This window comes from Eschrichtius robustus, chromosome 10 (genome assembly GCF_028021215.1).
Source record: "Eschrichtius robustus isolate mEscRob2 chromosome 10, mEscRob2.pri, whole genome shotgun sequence".
In the NCBI taxonomy this organism is placed as follows: Eukaryota; Metazoa; Chordata; class Mammalia; order Artiodactyla; family Eschrichtiidae; genus Eschrichtius; species Eschrichtius robustus.
Window position 1 is genome coordinate 33,091,740 of NC_090833.1, and position 22,101 is coordinate 33,113,840.

The 22,101-nt window shown below is 48.8% G+C and overlaps 1 protein-coding gene across 4 annotated transcripts in view; it reads right to left on the reverse strand.

Moving 5' to 3' along the window:
- The window catches only part of COL15A1 (collagen type XV alpha 1 chain), a 99,270-nt gene that overhangs the window by 5,986 nt on the left and 71,183 nt on the right, over positions 1 to 22,101 (reverse strand). For all 4 annotated transcript variants that reach the window (XM_068551913.1, XM_068551912.1, XM_068551915.1 and 1 more), the window contains 16 exons: positions 21,934 to 21,996; positions 19,472 to 19,540; positions 19,329 to 19,364; positions 16,238 to 16,291; positions 16,078 to 16,137; positions 14,521 to 14,589; positions 14,362 to 14,403; positions 11,827 to 11,872; positions 9,935 to 10,015; positions 9,466 to 9,515; positions 9,267 to 9,368; positions 8,214 to 8,358; positions 4,350 to 4,414; positions 2,874 to 3,002; positions 2,677 to 2,736; positions 1,882 to 1,941 (listed from right to left, as the gene is read on the reverse strand). In XM_068551913.1, coding sequence (XP_068408014.1) covers positions 1,882 to 1,941; positions 2,677 to 2,736; positions 2,874 to 3,002; positions 4,350 to 4,414; positions 8,214 to 8,358; positions 9,267 to 9,368; positions 9,466 to 9,515; positions 9,935 to 10,015; positions 11,827 to 11,872; positions 14,362 to 14,403; positions 14,521 to 14,589; positions 16,078 to 16,137; positions 16,238 to 16,291; positions 19,329 to 19,364; positions 19,472 to 19,540; positions 21,934 to 21,996 — 1,131 coding nt within the window. The remainder of the gene's footprint in view (positions 1 to 1,881; positions 1,942 to 2,676; positions 2,737 to 2,873; positions 3,003 to 4,349; positions 4,415 to 8,213; positions 8,359 to 9,266; positions 9,369 to 9,465; positions 9,516 to 9,934; positions 10,016 to 11,826; positions 11,873 to 14,361; positions 14,404 to 14,520; positions 14,590 to 16,077; positions 16,138 to 16,237; positions 16,292 to 19,328; positions 19,365 to 19,471; positions 19,541 to 21,933; positions 21,997 to 22,101) is intronic.

Consider the following 22,101-nt stretch of genomic DNA (forward strand, 5'->3'; position numbering starts at 1 on the left):
CATTTAAAAAAAATTGGGGTACAGTTGCTCCACAGTGCTGTGCTAGCCTCTGCTGCACAACGAAGTGAACCAGCCATGTATACACATATCCCCTCCCTCCTGGACCCCACTCCCACCCACCTCCCATCCCACCTATCTAGGTCACCACAGAGCACTGAGCCGAGCTCCCCTCACTACACAGCAGGCTCCCGCCAGCCATCTATTTTACACATGGCAGTGCACATACATCAATTCCAATCTCCCAATTCATCCACTCCACCCCTCGTGTCTACACATCCACTCTCCACATCTGCATCTCCATTCCTCTCTTGGCTACTCTTTTTTTGTTTTAATAAATTTATTTATTTATTTTTGGCTGCGTTGGGTCTCTGCTGCTACGCGAGGGCTTTCTCTAGTTGTGGCGAGCAGGGGCTACTCTTCGTTGTGGTGTGCGGGCTTCTCACTGTGGTGGCTCCTCTTGTTGCAGAGCACGGGCTCTAGGCATGTGGCTTCAGTAGTTGCAGCACACGGGCTCAGTAGTTGTGGCACGCAGGCTCTAGAGCGCAGGCTCAGTAGTTGTGACGCACGGGCTTAGTTGCTCCGCGGCATGTGGGATCTTCCCAGACCAGGGCTCGAACCCGTGTCTCCTGCATTGGCAGGCAGATTCTTACCACTGCGCCACCAGGGAAGTCCCTTGGCTACTCTTGATTTGACTGGGCGTAGGCAACTGACCCATGTAGACTACCTCTCCCAAGACTCTGAATTGAGTTAGTATTGAGCTCTGCAGCTGTAAGATCACATAGAGTTGAGGCCAGGATCAGTGCCATGGCAACCCAAGGCTGTGCACAAGCTCTGCAGATGTAACCTATGTCTGTGTGCTGGGGTGGGGGTGGAGGGGAAGCAGGAGGAAAGACCTTTGCAGAGGCTGGTCTGTAGAGATACTAATAGCAGGAACAAGAGTCCACAGGCCCTGTTGTACTTCCTGCAATTGAGTTCCATAAGGTTCCTGCAATTATCTGAATAAAATCTTCATTTAAGCTAGTGAAGAAATGGAGTGAGAGTTTCAGGTCTAAGCAACAAAATGATCCCTGGAAAAAAAAATCTATCACCACTCAGTTACCCAAGCAGAAACCTGGGCATCACTCCTGATCACCCTCATCCTCACTGCCCCATACCCAACCAATGACCAAATTGTCACTCCTGCCTCCTTAATTTCTCTCCCATCTGCCCACTTTTCTACATGTTCACTGCTGTGATCCTAGTTCAGATAATACAGTAACTACTTAACTGTCTTTGGGTCCCCGGTCCTGTGCCCTCTAATCCATTTGTACATTATAAGCAAGGTAATTTCTCTGATGCCAATCTTATCTACCCTTGTCTTCCTTAAAATCCTTCATTGTTCCCCCACTGCCCAGTGGAAAAGGCCAAAGCCCTTGGCTTGGCTTTCAGGTCCTTGATGACTGACCTTGCCCTATGCAGACTATACTTTTCCCTTCCCTGCCTTGAACTCTACTCCTTCAGCAAGACTGAAATACTTGGAATTAGAGAAATGTACAGTGCTTGCCCTTGCCTCCCTCTGTTCCATACTCCCTCTGCCTGGAACTCCCATTCCCCTCCCCTTACCTGGCTCTCCCCTGTTCTCAACTGTCCTTCAGGTCGTGATTTAAAGGTCACCTCCTCCAAAGAAGGCAGACTTCTTTGACCTTCGTAACACTCCCAGTACCCTGCGTTTGCCTCGCCCAAACGACTTCTCACACTGTATTGGAATTACCTATTTTTTATTTGCCTCTCTGGCTAGTCTATACGCATCTTGAGGGTAGGAACTGTGTGCCAAGCATGGGGCCTGGCACATGACAGACACACTTTCGGCATCTGTACAGTAAATGCATGAATTGTACTTACTGCAGGGCTGTCATAATTAACACTTGAAACAGACGTCAGTGGAAGCTGAAGCCGATGAGACTGTCAGGTAAAAAAGGAAAAAAAAAACCAGTCCTGAATATGCATTCAATCTGTTCTTTACCGTACATTAAGGTACAAGTGCAATGTTTCCTGAAAAGCTGCTTCAAACAGTTTGTCATGGTCTTTGGACCACTCTTAACTGTGAAGAGATTCACACATGAACGAAAAATTATCCTCGGAAAGGGAGTGGATAATCTCAAGACGTTTAGAAAGAGCGCTGAATCAAGGAAGAAGTCCATGTTTTACAACCAACTCATTCACTTAATAGAGCAAGGCACCTCTTCAGAGCCTCAGCTTCCTCACCCGCAAAGTGGGAATGCTATCACCTGCCTCAAAGGGTAGCCGTAAGGTTAAAATAGTGGACAACGCAAGCTGCTGTTGTTCATATCAGGCAAGCAAGTCTCAGTGTCAAATATTAAAGGGCTCTTCTAGATTGCTTATGCCAACCGTGTTTTCACAGATCAGTAAACTGAGGCCAAGAGAAGGGAAGTCCCTTGCCCAAGAGGATTCAGCTACAACATGGGAATGGACTGTCTCCAGAGTCTGGGTCCAGCTCTCCCTCCAGCTGTTGTGAGAACGTTCTGTTGGCACTTGGTAATTTTTGGGCCTCTGCCAGATAGTGAACCATGCAGAGCTGGCTGTCCAGAGTCTGGAGAGCTTGATACTGGATGCCAAGGGGATTCAGCAAGTGCTGATGAATGAAGGAGCTAGAGGTAAGGCAGGGAAACGACTCACATTGCTGGAAAGTGCAGGGGGTGGTGGGCTGTCATCCGGAATGGGGATCAGTTCTCCCAGCTTTAAGAAAAAGAGTACGTTGAAAATGAAACATCAACTAGAAACTGTTTGCCTATTTTCAAATCAGAAAAATGGCATTTACAGGAGTAGATTGTTATTTTTAGAGGGTACTTGGAGGCAGTTTGTTAAAGAATTACCTGCAATTTTTTCCAACCATCTCTGACACGAATGAAAAACTCGGTGCTGTCCCTCAGGTAGATGAATGTCCCTTCTATGACCAAATGGGCTTTCTGCAACATGTCAGCCATGCTGCTAAATGCTGTAACCTGTCAGACAATTTTAAATTCCAAACATCGTGGTTATCATCACAGCGATGGCACAATTTGAAAAGCTGGCCTCTGCGTAAAGTCAAACATGAGCCATCCCCTCACAGTCAGTGAAAAGGCTTATTGTGCCATAGAGAGATATATAACTTCATTAATAGCCAAAGGACTTTCTTTCCGATAAAACAAAAACACGCATTACCTTGAAACACGAATCTCAATTACAATAAACAAATTAAAACAAAGAAGATAGTATCCTGAGAGTTCAAAGACATTTAAAAACTGTTAACAGAGTTGGCTCTGTTGGATGTTGGTATTGGCAAAATCATTGGTAAGTTTTGTCACTTCCATTTGTGTGAGCTGCACAATGGCACCAACATTGTTACACGTGTTTTGTTAGTTCATGCTGCTCCTTACAGGGTTTCAAATTTCTTTTCATTTGGAGAAAGAAATGTAAGCAAGTGAGTTACTCTACCTACGTCTTGAATCTTTTTTGCCTGGCTGGGTAGTTCCAGTATTAAATACACAGCAGAAAATGGGGGTCTGTAATTTCTCTGTCTAGAAAATTGCCAAAGATCAGACAGCCATCTTGGCCTATCCAGGCACAGGCATAAAAGCTGGAAAAATCTATTGAGAAGTATCAAGCCTCAAAGAAATATCAACCAAGGAAGCTGTTATTTTTCTTTTCAACTGAGAAAGATTATAAAAACTTAATTTTCACCTAGCTTTGAAGATGACTTTGTGATTAAAATGACTTAGGCATCCCCCAAAGGTACCAAATATCGAAATTCCATCTACTGTTGGACAGTTCTTCATCTGGCAGCCCAAATTTCCAAATAAAATCTATCAAAGACCAAAGAGCATTCCTAGGACTCCTGACATCCTAATGAGGTATTTGTCCCTCTTTCTGTGCATCACAATAGTCTCTGTGTGCCATATCCTGCTCCAGTGATCTTCAGGGTAACAAGGTACAAGAGACATCCTTTGGTAGAGTGGAGAAGGCTGCATTACCCAGGGGAAATGTAACCAGCACAGGGACTCCTGTGATGTTGTTTAGTCTTGTGCCTATGTTTTTTGATGTAATATGATTGGCTCTTGTTACAGTTTAGTCAATTAAGGATTGGAAAGGTGGAACTTAAATCATAAATGATTTTGTAGTCTGTATCTTTTTACTTAATAAGTCATCCAAAGAGATAATAAATACCCTGTTTGTGAAATTATACCATTTCTATTGTCATGGAGGCCTAACTCCAACAGAGAAGGTGTGCCAGCCCCTAAACACTGCAGCCAAAGTTCTAAGGAAACCCATCCAAAGCAGAAGGATGAAGACACACTGATGATAATACTGACCAGGTTCCTGGATCCGGGAAGCCCTGGCTGTCCTGGAGGGCCGGGTGGGCCTGGAATGGCCACAGCTAAGACAAAGCAGAAAAGAGAAGTTACAAAAAAGCATACTCTCTGCAAAATGCCTCCGAGGTTCAGCTGGTCACTGAGGGGAGCGTTCACCACCCCACTCACGGTGCTTCAAAGTGTTGCACCTCTTAACCGAATCTTAGGAACTCTGTGCCCAGCATATGACTCAGCCACATTGACCGGTTTGGGGGAGAACTGAGATTCTCGACTGTAGCCCTGGATGAAGTCATGCCTAAGACTTTCCAGTTTTATAAGTGAATAAATTCCTGTTGTTTCAGTTGTTTGTATAAGTCAGTCTGAGTTGAATTTTCTGTCACTTGCATCCAAAAATGCTCTGACTCATACAACTTATTTCTCCCAAGAGACAAACAGGTAATTACTGAACAGAGGAAGCAGGCTCAGAAAGAAGAAGAGAAGGTGCTAGGCTACAGGGGGGCAGGGTAGGGCAGTGACAGGGGCCCTGGCCGTCCAGCCAGGAGACTCAAGTTCCTGATTTGTCAGCTCTCAGCTGTGTGGTCTTGGGGAAACAAGCTCTCTGAACCCCAGCTTCTTCATCGGTGAAATGTAAACAGATATTTCTTCACTAACCTGTGTTGAGAACTGAGAAGAACACAAACTAGGAATATGCTTTGCAAATTGTACAGCATCCAACCAGAGATTCTTACCTTTTGAAGAGTCAAAATGAAATGCCTTTAAAAATCAAATCAAGGCTATTGCCCTCTCCCCTAGAAAAATGCATATATGCATATCTGCAAGTGCGCGCTCACACACACACACACACACACACACACTTCTACTTAGAATGTTAGTGGGATGATAGCTCCCTGAGGCACATCTTTGAATTTTCTAGGAGTTTATGGTTCCCAAATGAAGAGTCCTTACTTTAGGCAAACATAAAGAAACCTTATTATAGCAATTCCGCTGCTCTCCTTCTACCTCTCTAATCTCCAGTTCCCCCAAGAATCTGCAAAACTCTTGGCAGAGTTAAGGATGTTTGTACAAGTCCCAGTAAAATTACTGTATGAGATTTTTGAGGTCACTGCAAATAAGCCTGCAGTCTGACACAGGACCTGAAAATTCATACACAGGTGGTGAATGTCTAGTGGAGACAAGGTCTGAGGACTTGGATTTGGACCCCAGCCATGCCTCTTCCTAGGATTTGTGACCTTGAGTCAGACTCTTAACCTCTCTGAGCTTTGGTGCCTTCATCCATAAAATGAGTTTTATAATCATATGCATTTCATCTCCCTCCTGGGGTTGCTGTTAAGATGAAATGGGATAATGGATATGGGAGTGTTTTGTAAACTGTGAATTGCTATATATTATGTGAAGGGTAATCCTTTTCAATGGAGCAAGGAGTCCTAGGGCCCCCTAGTTTAGGGCTACTATGGACAACAGAGTCTCTGAATCCTGTACTCACCCTGCAATGCCCCTCCACCTCTTGCAATTCCTATGTATCCCTCAAGGTTGTATGGGCACCTATGGTTTTATCCACCCAGCACCTTCTCTCTTTACAGGACCAGCATCCTCACTTGCTCCTGAGATCTTCCCCTTCACCTCTATGACCATTCAGGTCCAGAAGGAGCTGTCATGGTCTCATGTGATCCCACCTCCTGGCCACAGATGACTGGTCCAAGGTTGGGCATCTGGCCCAAGACAGGTCAGTCAGAGTCCTTCCCCAGAACATCCCCACCCCAGGGCTTTTCAAACTAAAACTGAGAAACAAGGCCAAGATTTCTAGATGACGGTGGAAGCTGTAGGTTGTCGGTATTTCTCGCCATGCAGAGGATATGGTCTATGGCGAAGAAGCGTGATGCTGCAGTCGGAGAGCAGCTGAGCAAGAGATGGCCAGAGAATCCTCGCAGGGACTGAATCCCTGGTTCCGGCTGCACCTGAAGTCTCACTGCATGCCTGCCCCTCTTACAAATTGATTGTTCACACCCTCCCGCACATCCAATAAGTTTCCCTATGCACTTGAGCTAGTTTGAGTTCCATTTCTGTCACTTGCCCCAAAGTCACCTCCTGTGTAAAGTTCTCCCGGATGCCCCAGACATTGTAGGTCTCCTCCCAGGTGTGCTTCCACCACACCTGGCTCATGCCAACCCAAACAACAAAAATGATGCATTCATGCTATTATCGCTGCTGCTGTTATTTTCCACCATGGGCACAGTGGAGAGAACACAGGCTTCGGGGCTACTCTGATCTGGGTCCTAATCCCATCCATCCATTAGCTGTGTGACCTTGGAAAGGTTCCTAAACATCTCTGGGTCTCACTTTCCTCCTCTGTAAATTGGGGATGCTAATACTTTCCTTGAAAGGCTTTCTGAGAATCCAGTAAGATAATGTAGTAGAGTGACCAGCAGAGTGCCTGGCACTTGGTAAGTACTTGATAAATGGAGATTTTCTTCTATTTCACCTATTTTTCATTTGAGGAAGTGAGGTACCAAGGGGTAAAGAAATTTTTACATAGAAGGTTAGAATCAGTGCTGGTCCTCAAGTCCCTTAAGGCCCAGGCATTGACAAAGCAGCCAGGAAGTTTCCACCCACACATGAAAAGATGTTCATCATTATTAGTCTTTAGGGAAATGCAAACCAAAACCACAATGAGATATCACTTCACATGAATGAATGATGACTAGAATAAAAAAGATATGATAGGGCTTCCCTGGTGGTGCAGTGGTTGAGAGTCTGCCTGCCAATGCAGGGGACACGGGTTCGAGCCCTGGTCTGGGAAGATCCCACATGCCGCGGAGCAGCTGAGCCCGTGAGCCACAACTACTGAGCCTGCGCGTCTGGAGCTTGTGCTCCGCAACAAGAGAGGCCGCGACAGTGAGAGGCCCGCGCACCGCGATGAAGAGTGGCCCCCACTTGCCGCAACTAGAGAAAGCCCTCGCACAGAAACGAAGACCCAACACAGCCAAATAAATAAATAAAATAAAAAGAACTGTCTAAAAAAAAAAAAATAGTAAGGATGTAAAATGATTAACTAAAAAAAAAAAAGATATGATAATAACTAATGTTGTTGACAATGAGGGGAAATTGGAACCTTTGTACACTGCTAGTGGGAATGCAAAATGTTGCAGTCACTTTGGAAAACAGTCTGGCGGTTCCTCCAAAAGTAGAGCAACCATGTATATGACTCAGCGATTCCACTCCTAGACATTATACCCAAGAGAACTGAAAACATATGTTCACACAAAAACTTGTACACAAATGTTCACAGCAGCACTATTCATAGTAGCCAAAAAGTGGGAACAACTCAAACGTTCATCAGCTGATGAATAAACAAAATGTGGTATATCCATACAATGGAATATTATTCAGCCATAAGAAGGAATGAAGTACTGATACATGCTACAACATGGGGGAACTCTGAAAACATTATGCTAAGGGAAAGAAGCCAGTCACAAAAGGTCACATATTTTGTGATTCCATTGATATGAAATGTCCAGAATAGGCAAATCCATAGAGACAGAAAGTAGATTCATGGTTTCCAAGATCAGGGAAAGATCAGGAAAAAGAGGAGTGACTGCTAATTGGTACAGGGTTCCTATTTAAGGTGATGATAATGTTCTGGAATTAGAGCGAGGTGATGGCTGCCCAACCTTGTGAATATATTAAAAACCATTAAATTGTGCACTTTAAATGGGTGAATTTTATGGCACGCAAATTATATCTCAATTAAAAAAAAAGAAAAGAAAAGAAAGAAGGCTCCATCCAGGAAACAGCCCTCTGTCGGACAGTGTGGCTCTGACATGCCACCCAGATGTGGTGACGCTGGGCACCACTCACAGTACTGACCTGCTCCTAGGATAGCCGGAGGTCCTGGTGGCCCCGGGGGTCCTGGTGGCCCAGGGGAACCAGGTCTCCCAAAGCCAGGTGGCCCAGGCAGGCCAGGAGCACCTGGGGGTCCCTGGGGCCCGACGATGGTCTCCCCTTTCTGGCCCTGTCAAGTGCACAGTAACAGAAGAGAGAAAGCACCATTAGTCACTAGAAGTCCCGTCTGTTCTTTTTGTCAGGACATTGATAAGAAGTCAGTAGACACCCTCTATTGTTATCGTCATCCTCAACCCTGGTGCAAGCCAGGAGGTGAGAGACCTGAAGAGCGGTGGCCCAGTCGTTATGCTGAAAGACAGCAGAGAAGCCTAGGGAGCCCTGGACTCAGAAGGGCCCCTGGAGCTCATCTAGTCCAGCCTCGGCATTTCACAGATGGAGAAACAGAGGCCTAGAGAGGGGCAGGGCTTGCCCGAGGTCCCAAAGCAAATCAGCAGCAGAGCTGGAAGGAGAGCCCTGGTCTCCTGGCTTTGCTCGGTCTATGCTCATGGCGAGTTCCAGGGCCAGAATTTGCTCCTGGTCCCTGAGGGTCAATGATCTGGTCATAATCTCAGTGGAGGCATAATTTGAACTTCTCTTTTGTGACCTGGAGAAACTTCTCATCCTAAGAAGACCAAGCCCATCTACGGGCTCCTCCTTTGATGAAATTTCAGAAGAATCAAATAGCCCCCGAAAAACATCTCCCTCACCTTCCCTTCTGCCTCTGTTATCTGATGTGTTTACCATTAACAACTCTTTGTGCTGAGTGAGTTTTCTGCCGCTGATGTGAATAAGGCACGGTGGTGGGTTACCTGGAAGCTACCTGCGTGCATGTGGCCTTGGCTAGCTCCCTTTCCTCTGTGGCCTCTGCCAGGCTCCCCACCCGTTAGCAAGTATGGGGGAGAGAGGCCGACGCCCAAGGCCTGCCTGCAGCCTGTGGTGCTGTGACTGGCCCTTGCTCCCAGCTGCCTCGTCACACTGGGGGGCTTCAGGGAGCGCCGTGACTCCCCGAGGAAGGGGTGTGGAGGGGTCGCTACTCACCGCCAGGCCTGGACTTCCCGGCAGGCCCGGGGGCCCTGACTCAGAGAAGCCGCTGTCAGAGTCTCCTTTTTCTCCTTTGATCCCCCTGTCTCTGTTCTCCCCCTGGAAGCAGAGAACATCCAGTAAGAGTCAGATGAACCAGTCTCTGACATAAGCCTGAGAACTTGGAAACACAGGCCAGATGTTGAGAAATGCTCACCTTCAAGCTGTTCAGAAAATGTCTCAGGTAAGTTGGATCCACAGGAGGGCCTGAAAAAGAAACGCTTTTTAAAAATCCACACTCAAACTCAGAAATTCAAACACCAAAGCCTCCAAGTTGGCAACCATGATGAGTTCCTAGCAGAAGTGACCCCACATTGGTTTAGCTGACAGAGGGGGCACTGGGCTAGGAAACAAGCACTAGTCTAGATCCCGTGACCCTGTGGCATCCTAGGCTTGTCCCTGGTCCTCTCCAGGCCTCGTTCTGCAGATGAAGCTGGAAGGATCAGAACTTCTGGTCTCTCTTGACAATGTTCTATCTTGTACACGTGTTGCCCATGACTGGGTCTCTCAGGAATTCCACGGAGCTTGTGGACAGGGTGCTAATGTAATTAGCCTTACTTACTGGCTCAATTGGATTTCTCAGAAACAAAAATCAAGGGCAAGATCCAGAACAAAAGTTGGGATACCTGGTGGTCCCTGGGCCCCCTGGTCGCCTTTTTCTCCTTTTGAGCCGGGAAGACCCCAGGATCCTTTCTCTCCTTTAACACCTGCCACCAAATACACACACATTAAAAAAAAAAAAAAAAAAAAAAAGATAGTGGAAAATCACCTTCATTTTATATAAAACATTTTTGAGACAAGTTTTGAAACTGAGCCCCTTGAGCTAAGTCTACTCAACAACAAAGGCCTATTGAGGGTATAAAATCCTTTGCTATAGGATGGAGAGGCAGAGGTAGATGCAGCAGACACAATTCCTGACCTCGGAAAGCTCTCAAGGAGACAGACACAGTGAGGGTAGCGTGAGGCAGGATGGAATAAGTACCATCCTCAAGGTGCCAGCAGTGCATTATGGGAGCCCAGCAGAGGCTACAATTAACTCCCTTGGACGGCTTCATGCACGTGGCCTGAGACTCAACACCAAGTCAAGCTCCTGGTCCCATCTCACCTAAGCCTGGGCAGCACGGTGGTGTAAGGGGAAGGGAGGACTCTCCGGGAGTGCCGCAGAGGACAGCTAACGGCGCTAAGTATTCCACTCGCAAAGTTGGAAGAGTGCCAACAGTGCGGTAAGCCACTCCCCACAGGACTTGTGAGAAGCACTGCTTCTGTAGAACTGGCCTTACAGCCTTCCCTCCTCCCCCAACTCTTTATCTGGGAGAGGGGCTCAGAGAAAGCCTCCTGGGAGTACAGAGTTTGGGAAGGGAAGCAGTCCCATTTCCCCACCTAGATGGGTGGGTGGACACTAGATCTTTGAGTTCCTGGTTCCCGAGAGAGATCAACTGACCAATGTGTGCCTACACACTGGGGATCCAGGAAAGCAAATCCAGCTCCACCCCCTCCTCCCCAAGGTCCACCTTGCACCAGGGGAAGGGAGAGCCTTGAATTGGGTCTGAACAAGCAGTTTGAGAACAGCCTGGACTTTGTAATCAAGTGATCAAAAACCCATGAAGCCAGATACCAGCAGGGACACCACCACCCAAGCAGGCCAGGAGTGACAGAGCCGAGCCAGAGGTCAGTAGTTGGGAAAAAAAAAAAAAAAAAGGCCTTTCCGTGTTTAAACTGCAAGCGTTCAGACTTCTCAATCAAAAGGGGCACACATGGTGTGACAGTGTGTGTGGGGACAGGGAACCAGAGTCACTGCTTGCCTGCAGGCTCCCACCTCCTGGCCTATCCCCCCTCTAATGTGTGGTAGATAAGCTCCTACAGGCCACGAACATGCTGATGTTTACTAATCACTAAGAGGCAGTGCGTCTCACACTGCACTGTGTATACATCTCAGAGGGAGCTTGTGCAAATGCAGCTCCTGATCTAGCAGGTCTGCGATGAGGCCTGAGATTCTGCATTTCTAACAAGCTTCCAGGAGGTGCTGACGCTGCTGGTCCAGGAACACTCTGAAGCAAAGGCCTTCTGAGCTCCCACGGCCTCCCCTGCATTAGCTCTTGGCATATTGCATTGTAACGACTTTTTAAATAGTTTCACCCAGCAGAGTCTAAGGGCCTGGGCAACAGCAGGAGCATGGGATCCATCTGTCTCAGCCCAGTGCATAGGATAGCACCAGGCAAGGAGAAGCTATCAGTGGATGTGTTATGAACAAACTAACACGTGAATGGAAAAATGGAGTGCAGCCTGCTAGCTAGGAGGCACAGCCAAGATGCACAGAATAGGCAGATGGGTGACACAAGCAAACAGAGGTGCCCAGTCTCACAGCTTTTGTCCAGCTACCACCCTTCCCATGACACCCAGACAGATCTTCCTGACCACCAAGTCTACGCCCAGCACTGGGCAATTGGAAACCACCTCTGCAGAGATAGGAGGGCCAGGAAATGTCCCAGAGAAACAAGGTGAAGACAGGAGTGTGTACCATGAAAAGTGATGAGTTCTGAATTTCCAGGATACGTGGTACCAACCTAGAGAGAGAGAGAAAGCCAAGGTCATACACTGCAACCCTGTTCTGGTGTTTGCATGCACAGGGAGCCACAGTCCCCTGTCCTGGGGGCGAGGGGTGAGGTCATGGAGTCAGGCCTGCCTTGGGTGCTGTAGCCCCCAAAGGCCCTGAGTTTCCTGGCATCCCTCAATGCAAGGCATCCCAGGCCTTCAACTGGGGCAGGGTCGGGGGGTGGGGGCAGGGAGGGCATCATGTAGCTGAGCTGGGCTGAGACCTACTGGCCGAACAACTCTGCAGAGGGAAAGCCCAAAGCTTTAAGACAAAAAGTCATGGCAATTTTGGTCTGGTCAACTGTGAGTGTTCTTGCCCTCCCTTCTGATCTATCAGGATGGATTCATGTGAGAGGTCAAGCACTCGGGCAAGTGATGTACTCAAACCATGAAGCTGGGCCAGCCATTAGCTTTGCTGCCATGTGTAATCAAAGATGAGTACACTGAACAGGAGTTGATGGTGGTGATAATTAATAAAGGGGAGTTATCACTAGATTGGGGGTCTAAGCTATTCAAGATAATATTCCTTTACAGTTCATCCCCAGATTCCTGCATTTCTTTGTCTATTAAAACAGAGCCACCTGCCACCCTGCTTTTAATAGTCCACCGTCACCTTTTTCCCAGTTAATATGCAGAATCAAAATGATCCCTCTCACACCAGATCCTCCCATGCTTTTGGGTGCAGGGTCACAAGATGCTCAGGGGTCACCAAGAGAAGATGAGGGGAGGGGACAGGAATCTTCCAGGAAGAATATTTCTAAGTTAACGATAAAGGCAGCAGTACCCAGCTGATATCTTACAGCTATGCTGATAAAGTTGCTCCACTCCAGGGGTGGATTGTTAAGGGTGAATTGTTAAGGTATTAGAAAGGGCTGAAATGAGAAGGGGCTTGTGAAATGCTGGATGTGAGAGGAAGCACTTCTTTTTCAAATGTCCATTTTGAGAGCTGGTCAAGAAACATCCATGCCCCAGCCTGCGTGGAGTCCAGCCAGGCAACATGAAATCAAAACCCAAAATGCTCTGAGTTCATCTTTGGCTCATTTTAAGGAACGTCATGACCCCCAAAGGCCATGGTCACAGCAAAGGGTCCTAGCACAGGTCACGGTAATTGCAGTAGCATTTTTACAACGCTCTTGAGTTTTTCAAGTACTGTCCCGTGGCCGGTTCATTTGAAGCCTGATATCGTGTTTGCTGGGAGGGGCTTCGGGCACTAACTCACGGTGGGACCTTGCCTCTCTGGGCTGAGGTCTCCCCTTCTCTATGGCTGGGAGGCCGCCATCTCTCAGGAGGGTCTCTCCAGCCCTGACGTTTTAGGATTCCTTTCAGGCCACTGATATAAACGTGACCTGGGTAGCTGTTGTCCTCACGTAGTTCTGGGAGCCAGCAGGCCCCTTGGTCACCTTACACAGGTGGGTCCTATCCTCTGCCTTCCATGCCAGAGTTCCCAGGCCCTGGGCTCCAGACTTGGGTGTCTCAAAGTTTAGACATGGACAGATGTCTGGGCAAACACTCAGCCAAACTGCGTCATTTTAAAGCCTCTGATCCAAGTCTCATCACCACCTCCAACAGGCATCAATTAAGAACCTGCTTCAAGGAATCTTCTAAACTGTAATTTGCAAGCTCCCGAGAACAGAGGCCACGCCTGTCTAGTTCACCCCTGTGGTCCCAGGGCCTCACTTGTACTTGACACTTGGTAAGTCCTTGATAAATATTTGTTGAATGAATGAGAGAATAGTTATGCACAGTTCCATGACTAATGCCTGTGCATGGGGAGAGGCCCACCCTCCCTGGGTTTCCCCACACCTAATATAGGTGACACCCCGGGGACACTGCACTGACCAGCTGGGCGACCAGGCACGTGTCTGACCCCTTGGGGTGCCTGTACCTGCTGCCTGGTGGTCAGGGGACCTGCATGATAGCCCCAGCTCCGTCTGTCATGTGACCTTAGACAAGTCAGTGAGCTTGTCTGAGTCACAGTTTGTTTCCTCATTACAAAGAGGGAGAGAAAGTCCCTCCTCTCAGGGTTGTGTGCTGTGCAGTAATATGACAGTTGAGAAAGGACAGTTACAGATTTTAGCCCAAAGCTCCCAATGCAAAGAGCACTGGTTAGAATCGCCTTTTTATTCTCATCTGTATTTTAAGGGGTCTATTTCCCCCCTTCTTATACTGCTCCAACCATGAAGCTAACATGCTAACATGAAGCTAACAAAAGACACTGCTTTTTGACTGCATTAAAAGACACACTCTGTCCACATGTGTGCCCTTAGAAGACCCAGTACGTTTCAGTGCCACAATCTATTATCTAGAAACCTCGAGTCACTCAAGGGTCTATATGCAGGTGATAGAAGACATCAAAGAGGACACTGACAGGCAGAAGGGGCTCAAGACAAAAACTCATCTTCTCTGAGTTGCTTTCTATGCCAAAGCCTGCTCTATAAGGCAGCGACTATACGCTACTTACTGGTGTTTTGCAGTGTGGCCGGACTGGAACTGGGAAGACGGCCTGTGGGAAGTGAGAATGAGAGGAGGGAATCAGGACACCCGACTCCAGCTTAGGCTGGTCTGGGGCCGTTCCCCGCTCCTCCTTCAGGTCTCCCCCACCTCCCCACTGCCAACTTACTCCTTTGATGTTAATCACAGCTCCAGGTGGTCCTGGGGGCCCTGGAGGACCAGGTAGGCCAGGTGGGCCCTAAAGGGAGGAAAGAAAGGCCATTCCTGAGTTCGGGTTGTTATGAATTCAGAGGCAGCTGCAGGACACTTCCCCAGGGTTTGGAGACACAATGAGGAAAGGAGGGTCCTCTAAAGCCAACTAACTCTTCCCATGGGTAGGCGAGTGTCTTCTCAGAGCACACCTATATCTGTGGCCTCGCTGCATCTTCACAACAGCAGAGCAAGTATCATCGCTGGTTTACAATTGGACATAATGAGGGCCAGAGAGGGGAAGTGACCTGCTCAAGGCCACACAGCAATTCATGGCGGAATGGAGACTGGAAGCCAGATTCTGACCCCAAGAGCAGTGCTCAGAGGATACTGAGCCCACCACCTCTATCGACGCATCCCTCATATGGAGGGGCGGGTGGAGTGAGGCCTTCCCAGGATACAGTGCCTGGGAGAGCCCCTCATAAAGGTAACAATAAACGCCAACTCCTGTTAGATGGCAGAGTCACTTTCAGAGCCAGGTCAGCCTGGCCTTGACACCATGCAATGTTTTCTCCGCCAAGCCTGGAGCCCAAGCTGGACCTGCAGCAGAAGCTGCAGGAGGGGAGGGGGAGGGGGAGGCTATGACCACAGGTGAGAGGCCTCCGGCCCACGAGAAGCTCCACGTGATCACTCAAGTGCAGGCACCGGTGTCTGCTGTACCTGGAGCCCTGGTAGGCTTGGTGAGTGAGTCAGTGCCCAGTGATTCAATACGACTGCATTTCTGCATTTCTAGGCATACAAAGCAGCGACCATGGGGTGCAAACAGAAGCAGCAACACATTTTGAGCTGCATTTGCATGCAGCAAATGGGGGACCTTCAGTGGGTCACTAACTTGTCCAGGCCCTAGTTTCCTCCTGTGTAAAACAAGAACGCCACTGAGTTTCTCTTAGGAGAGTTACTATCAAGACTGAGATCCTGTCCTCAAAAGCACTTTGTAGAGTGTCTGGCACACAGTAGGTGCTCAATAAATGCTGGCTTCCTTATTGCAGACGTGGGACCCTGCTGATGCTCCGGTGTCCGTCATCTCGTTTGGCTCTGCCTACACAGCTGATCGACCTTCCGCGTTCTCTCCAGAGCGCTCACCGAGCACCCCCAGCAACACACGAAACCCCCAGGACTGCGTAACCCAGGAAGGACGGGATATTACCCGAGTCAAAAGACCTGGGATTCGAAACCAGACTTCTTGAGAAAGCCCAGATCGTGTTCTCCCACCCTCCCTCTGGGGTCTGGACGAGGAAGCTTATGCCCCATTAAGGTGGATTTGGTGGCAGGGACCTCCTGAGAGCAAGCCGGAGGACAGGGTTGGGCTGGAGGATCTTTGGAAGTGGCAGCAGAGGAAGAAGAATAACGTTCCTGAGCATTCTGTCCACGAGCCCTGCTCACTGGACCTGGCGCTTGTCCGCCCCTCCTCTGGACACTGGCCCTGGGGCCGCGTCCCTGGGGTGGCATGGGGCTGCGTCCCTGGTGTGGCACTCACCGGCATCATGACCCCTCGATCTCCTTTGGTGCCTTTGAGGCCATTCAGTCCTGGGCGACCCTGAAACCCACGGGAGAGGCCTTAGTAAACCCACTGCCCGCAGGCCAGCCTGGCCCGCGTGCCCTCCCTCACATGCAATATGAGAAACCCCAACACCTACGGGTCGTCCAGGGAGGCCAAATTCTCCTTTGTGTCCTGGTGGTCCTCTGGGCCCCTGGAGGCAAAGTAAATACCAGATTAGAAAGAGAAAAATACTGTATGATGTCACTTATATGTGGAATCTAAAAAAGCCAAAGTTGTAAAAACAGAGTAAGATGGTGGTTAGCAGGGGTAGGAGGGTGGGGGAATAGGAGAGGTGAGGTTTAAGGTACAAACTTGCAACTAGTAGACAGCTAGGTCCTGGAGATCTCATGCACGGTACAGTGAATATGGACAGCAACACTGTATTAATATTACAATCCTCAAACTGCTAAGAGTCTAGATCTTATTTATTCCAACCACAAAGAAGAAATGATAATTATGCGATGTGAGAGAGCTGCTATCTCCACAACAGCAATCATATTACAATATATAAATGTATCAAATCAACATGTACACCTTAAATGTACACAATGCTGTATGTAAAATATATTTCAATTAAAAAAGAAAGAACAGAAACTCAAGGGCTAGGGAGATGGGGGGCATCCAGCCTACCTTTGTGGGCAGTGGTGACAATGCACCACTAATAGGAGGATGGAGGGCAAGGAGAAGTTATGAAATGTCCACCTGCCTGGCTCCTTGTCCCCTGGCCTCTCTGTCCTCCGCTGGACCCACTTGCTCAGTCCCTCCTGCGGGGCTCTACCCCAGTCCAGACGCTGGACCCAACCCTCTCAGCCAGTCAGAGCTAACAAAGAAGCAAGAGGTCAGTAGCTCCGGGCCTCAGCTCCCAGGTAGCCGTGTGCTGGGCCAGCTCAGAACGTGGACCTTTGCCTTAGGTCTTATGTCCCAGGGTTCTCCATGTCCCCCGCTGGAATAATGCAGCCCTGCTTCACTCCTCATGTCAGCCAAGCCCAATAACCTGCTTCAGGATTTGGTTCCTGCCTTGCTCCCACCCGTCCCTAAGGACCAGAATCTTGGCCTGGCGCCCCACTTCTCCAGATGAGCCCCTGCCCGTGGACCGCATTCCAGTGCTTGCTTTCTGTGTCCCCATGCTCCCAGAGCCGCTGCCCTGTTCCAGCCTCCTGCCGGAACCCTCATGCCTTCCAGTGTCCGGGATGCATACAATGTACCACCTCTTCCCAGAACAAGCTCTACTTCCAGTTGACACCTTTCCTGTTTTGTAATTGGGTCTGTCCTGTCTCCCAGGGGAATGACTGGTTTAAGCCTGGGGCCTATCAAGCCCCTTCTTCCTGCTCTATTAATGTATTCAGACTTACCCTGAAAAATGGCAAATAGACTGTGTTGAGACAGGCTCTGTATGTAAAGTACCCAGACCAGGTTACTCTCAGGAAAAGAAAATCAAGGAGTTAACAGGCCACAGGCCACGTGGCGGTACATTCTAGTGCAGGGCTTCTCAAACATCAGTGTGCGCAAGTCACCTGGATCTCATCAAAATGCAGATCCAGTAGATCCGGGGTGGGGCATAAGGCTTTGCTTTTCCAACGAGCTCCCAGGTGATGCTGCTGAGGCTGGTCCATGGGCCACACTTCGAGTAACAAGGCTCTAGTGTTGTAAGCTATACTAGTCATGAGGGCCATAGACAGCCCATATGACACCTTATGCAAATTAGAAGAAGGTGCCCCCTTACTGTCTGTGCAAGCTATGCACAGCTGGGCTTCAGTGGCAACAACTACCCTGGCCATCTGCAGCAGCTTGCTGGCCACCACTGCTAACAATTAGTATTTCCACCATACTGGGTATTAGTAAGTGTTACCCAGTGGTTGACACAAGACTCTCCCAGTCTGCCTTAGCCTGCAGCTAGGGCCAAGGACACCTCTCCAGGGCATCCATTCTGCCTGACTTAAGGGACCGAAAGCTTTAGAAGGTCCTTTGAAGGATGCACCTTGGAGGTTATGGGCCATTCATCAAGGACACGTGCCTGTTAGAGAAATGTGAGGTCCTTTCTCCCCAGGCCTGAGATCCAGCTTCAAACAAACCCTGCATTCAAACCCCAATGTGCAGTTCTCCAGCTCAAAATGTTTCAGAAGAATGAAGGTGTCAACTGGAGGCAGTGAGGTGTGCTGGGAAAAACCTGGACACAGAGTTTGACAGGCTGGGTTCAAATCCCTGCTGGGTCACTAACAAGCCGTATGGCAGTGGGCTAGTTACTTAACGTCTTTAACCTCAGTTTCCCGGTCTATAAAATGGGGCTTCTGACATTAGCCTCTTAGGGTGGTGAAAATGAAATGAGGTGATCTGTGTTGAAGCATCACTGTCTGACCCATGGTGGATATTCTATGAGTTTTCTTTGTTCTTTGGGAAGAAATATACGAGGGGCAAGTTTAGGGTTCATCTGGAGAGAACTGGTAGCTTAAAAATTGTTCAGCAGCCCCCCAAAATTATAGATTCCTGGAGCAGTAAGGCAAGAAGGACCCTATCATGTCATCTAGTACTCATTCAATACCCTCACTTATAGATGGGAAGACAAAAGCCCAGAGAGAGAAGAGGACTTGTTTGAGGTCATACAGCAAATGGGCAGCAGATCCAAGACCAGAAGCCAAAAGGCCCAGGTTCCCTGGGTAATGACAATCTTTAGCTGGCAAGACCTGTACAACTATGGGTCTCACCACCATCCGCTTCCCCTCTCCTTCTGGACACAGAGCTAAACCACATTTCTGAGACCTATCCCCACCCCCACTCCCACCCCCGCCTCCTGCATCAGAGGTCTGGCCAGAAGTGGAGTTCATCATCTTCCATGGTCTCTTCCCCCTCCCCAACCTCAGCCTATCAGCTGGAAGATGCCACTGTGGCCTTGAATCCACCAGAGGGCAGAGTCACAGGATGCAAGCATCCTGGATCCCCGAGTCACTGCTTGGAGGGGAGATGTCCAACTGGGAACCACCACAGTGGACTCTGCATAAGTGAGAACCAAGCTGCTACTGTGCTGAACCACTGAGATTTTATTTAATTGCAGTTAGCCTACCCTTGACACAGATACATTTTGCCACATCCTTTTTATTTTCACAGCTGGGACAACTCAATCTAGTTGAGCCAAAGTACAATAAATGCTTCAAACCCCAGTCCAGATGCAGGGGCGAGACGCTCTGGCTTACCATTGGTCCCGGGGCTCCACGCTCTCCAGATTCACCCTAAAACAGGGAGACACAGACTTGTCACTCAGATGAACGCGGTTTGCGACAGAAACAAAGATAGGATGTAGAAGATGTGTGCCTTCAGGGTCTGGTGACACAATTACCTTTTGGCTCCTCAGCCTTTCCAGAGGAATATCCCCCGTCAGGATGGCGCCTGGCTCTCCCTTCTCACCCTGCAATTCAGAGAACCTTTTGATGAAGCCGGGCCTCCGCCTCACCGCCTTATCTGGAGGCTCATCGCCATGATTTCTCTGGCCTTCACACTGCCTCTCCAACCCCACTGCCCAACATGACCTCTTGCTAGAATATTGCGCAGCCTCCTAAGTCATTAAATGTTCTCTGGACTGTTCCCTCCATGTACCATCAGTTACTGTCTGAAAGCACAGGTTGGGGTCCTGCAAGCCCCTCTGGGGCTCCCGCTGCTGCCAGATCAGCGTCCCCACTCTCAACCCTCCAGGAATCAGTCCCAACAAGGTCCGTCCCACCTCTGGCTGTGTGGCTCCCCGCTTAGAACCTCTGGCTCCTAATATATTTGGTGGCTTGCTTTCCTAACAACTCGACTTGAGATCTGTTCCCACCTAGAATCCTTAGTCTTGTTAAAACATCTAAAATTGGGAAAGTGATGACAGCATGAACAGTGGAGGCCTCTCCAACACAGGGGCCCTGAGTCTCCATGTGGAACTTTGCCTCCAAACTCCAGGCTCCTGTGCAAATGCTCACTTGATCAGGCAAAGTTATCTCAGTTGCTGGGAAATAGGGGTGATGGGTAGACTGGTGGCAGGGACACAGGATCCCGCCCCCAATCCTGTGCTCAGCAGGGCCATCTACTATCCCAGGAGGCTTCCAAGAAGATACATGTCCAGAGGAAAGGCCAGGGAGAGGAACCATTCAAGGCTCTGGCCCCAAACTTCAATGCTAGCCGCTGGGGAACTGGGCTGGACCACACAAAAGTCTCCCTTCAACAGGGCTGGAAGCAGCCAAGGCAGTGGTGCCAAAGCAAGCCAAGCAGCCTCTCCTCTCCGTCCCCCAAGCCCACACCTGCTATTTGGATCTTACCACTTCGCTGGTGAGGAAAAGCAGTCCTGAGCACGCCAGCAGCAAGAAGAAGCAAGCACAAAAGCATTAGAGGCAGAGCGAGAGAAAGCGCGTTGGCTGCGAGGATCAGAGCAGACCTGCCTCGGCACTCTTCCCAGTTTTCAAAGTGGCAGGGGATTAGGGAAGAGATGGCACGTAGGTCCCTCTAGATCCACCCGACCTTGCCACATAGAAAACAGAGCGTTTAAAGCAAGAGCCAATCCTGTTTGACCAGGCCTCCTCCCAAGCCAGAACTGCCCTGACCCCACGCCATCTCTGTAGGCCCGTGGCAGCAAAAGGCATCCCAAGACATGGTCCCATGTAACGCTAAACTCAGACCCAGCACACTGAACCCTCCACCCCCTGGAACTGTGGCCCAACAGACACTGGAGACTCTCTCCCCCTCTGTGGGGCTAGTGGGAAATGGTGGGGGGAGGAAGGAAAGAGAGTAGCCTAATGCTCCCTCCTCTTAGAGACACACACACCCTCCTTGACTCCCCAAGGCAGGCTCAGGGCTGCTCCCACTGGCTTTGTACAGACCCCCGTTATAGCAATGACCACGCACTCTGCTGGCTGTCTGCATGTCTGTTCCTCACATCTTATTTCTCTACCCCTAGTGCCTAGTATAGGAAACCGGCTGGCACACCTTAGGGAATGGATGTAATCTGGATGAGTATATAAATGGATGGATGAATAAATGAATCCAATCCAGAATAACTGCAATCCATTTATGGACGTCACTCTCCCCTTATCTATAAAAACCAACTGGGAAATTAATTCTAAGAGGCAAATGTGGAAGGGTACAAAGGTCATTTCAATGCCCTTGGAATTTTCAGGAAGTGCTCTGCATGCTAAATATTCCAAAACTTCTGGACCAAGACTGCCATCCAAGTGTGGAATGCCCCCGCTTATACTAATAATAGTTTAATAAAATAATGATTTCTAAATATTAGCATCATTGTATTCATTACTTATACATCTTTTCATCCAACAAATGTTTTAAGTGCCATTTGTGTACCAGGAGCAGTACTAAGTACTGGAGCTACAGAAAAGAAAGTGGATGTGCCTGCCCTCGGGGAGTGCACACTCTAATGCAGGTGCCCGCGGGCAGTTAGACAAAGCACAGCGTTCAAGGGAGCATTGGGTTGAGTTCTCTTTCCAAACTATGATGAAAATCTGTTTCTCCCCCCACCTCACCTTCACCCTGGAGGAACCTTGAGATCATGAAAGTTAACAGCCGGGGAGTGACTGCTACTAGATACAGTGTTTCTTTTGGCATGATGAAAATGTCCTAGAATTAGGTAGTGGTGATGGCTGCACAACCTTGTGAATATACCAAAAATCACTGAACTTCACAATTGAAAGGGGTGGATTTTATGGTGTGTGAGTTATATCTCAAAATTTTAAAAAGTTAACAGCTACTTTCAGCCCATTTGAAATATTTACCAAATTCTAGAGCACAATCCCACCCAGATAGCTGGGCCCTTCTTACCTGTTCTCCTTTTAGTCCTGGAAATCCAGGCACACCAGTGTCACCTTTTGGTCCTCTGGGTCCCTAGAAGGAATCATTGGAGGGTATTCGGTTGTTTGTTAAGATTAAAATGCTTTAACTAAACAAAGTTGTTGTTGTTCCAAAAAGTAAAAGAGCACAGAGTGCCAG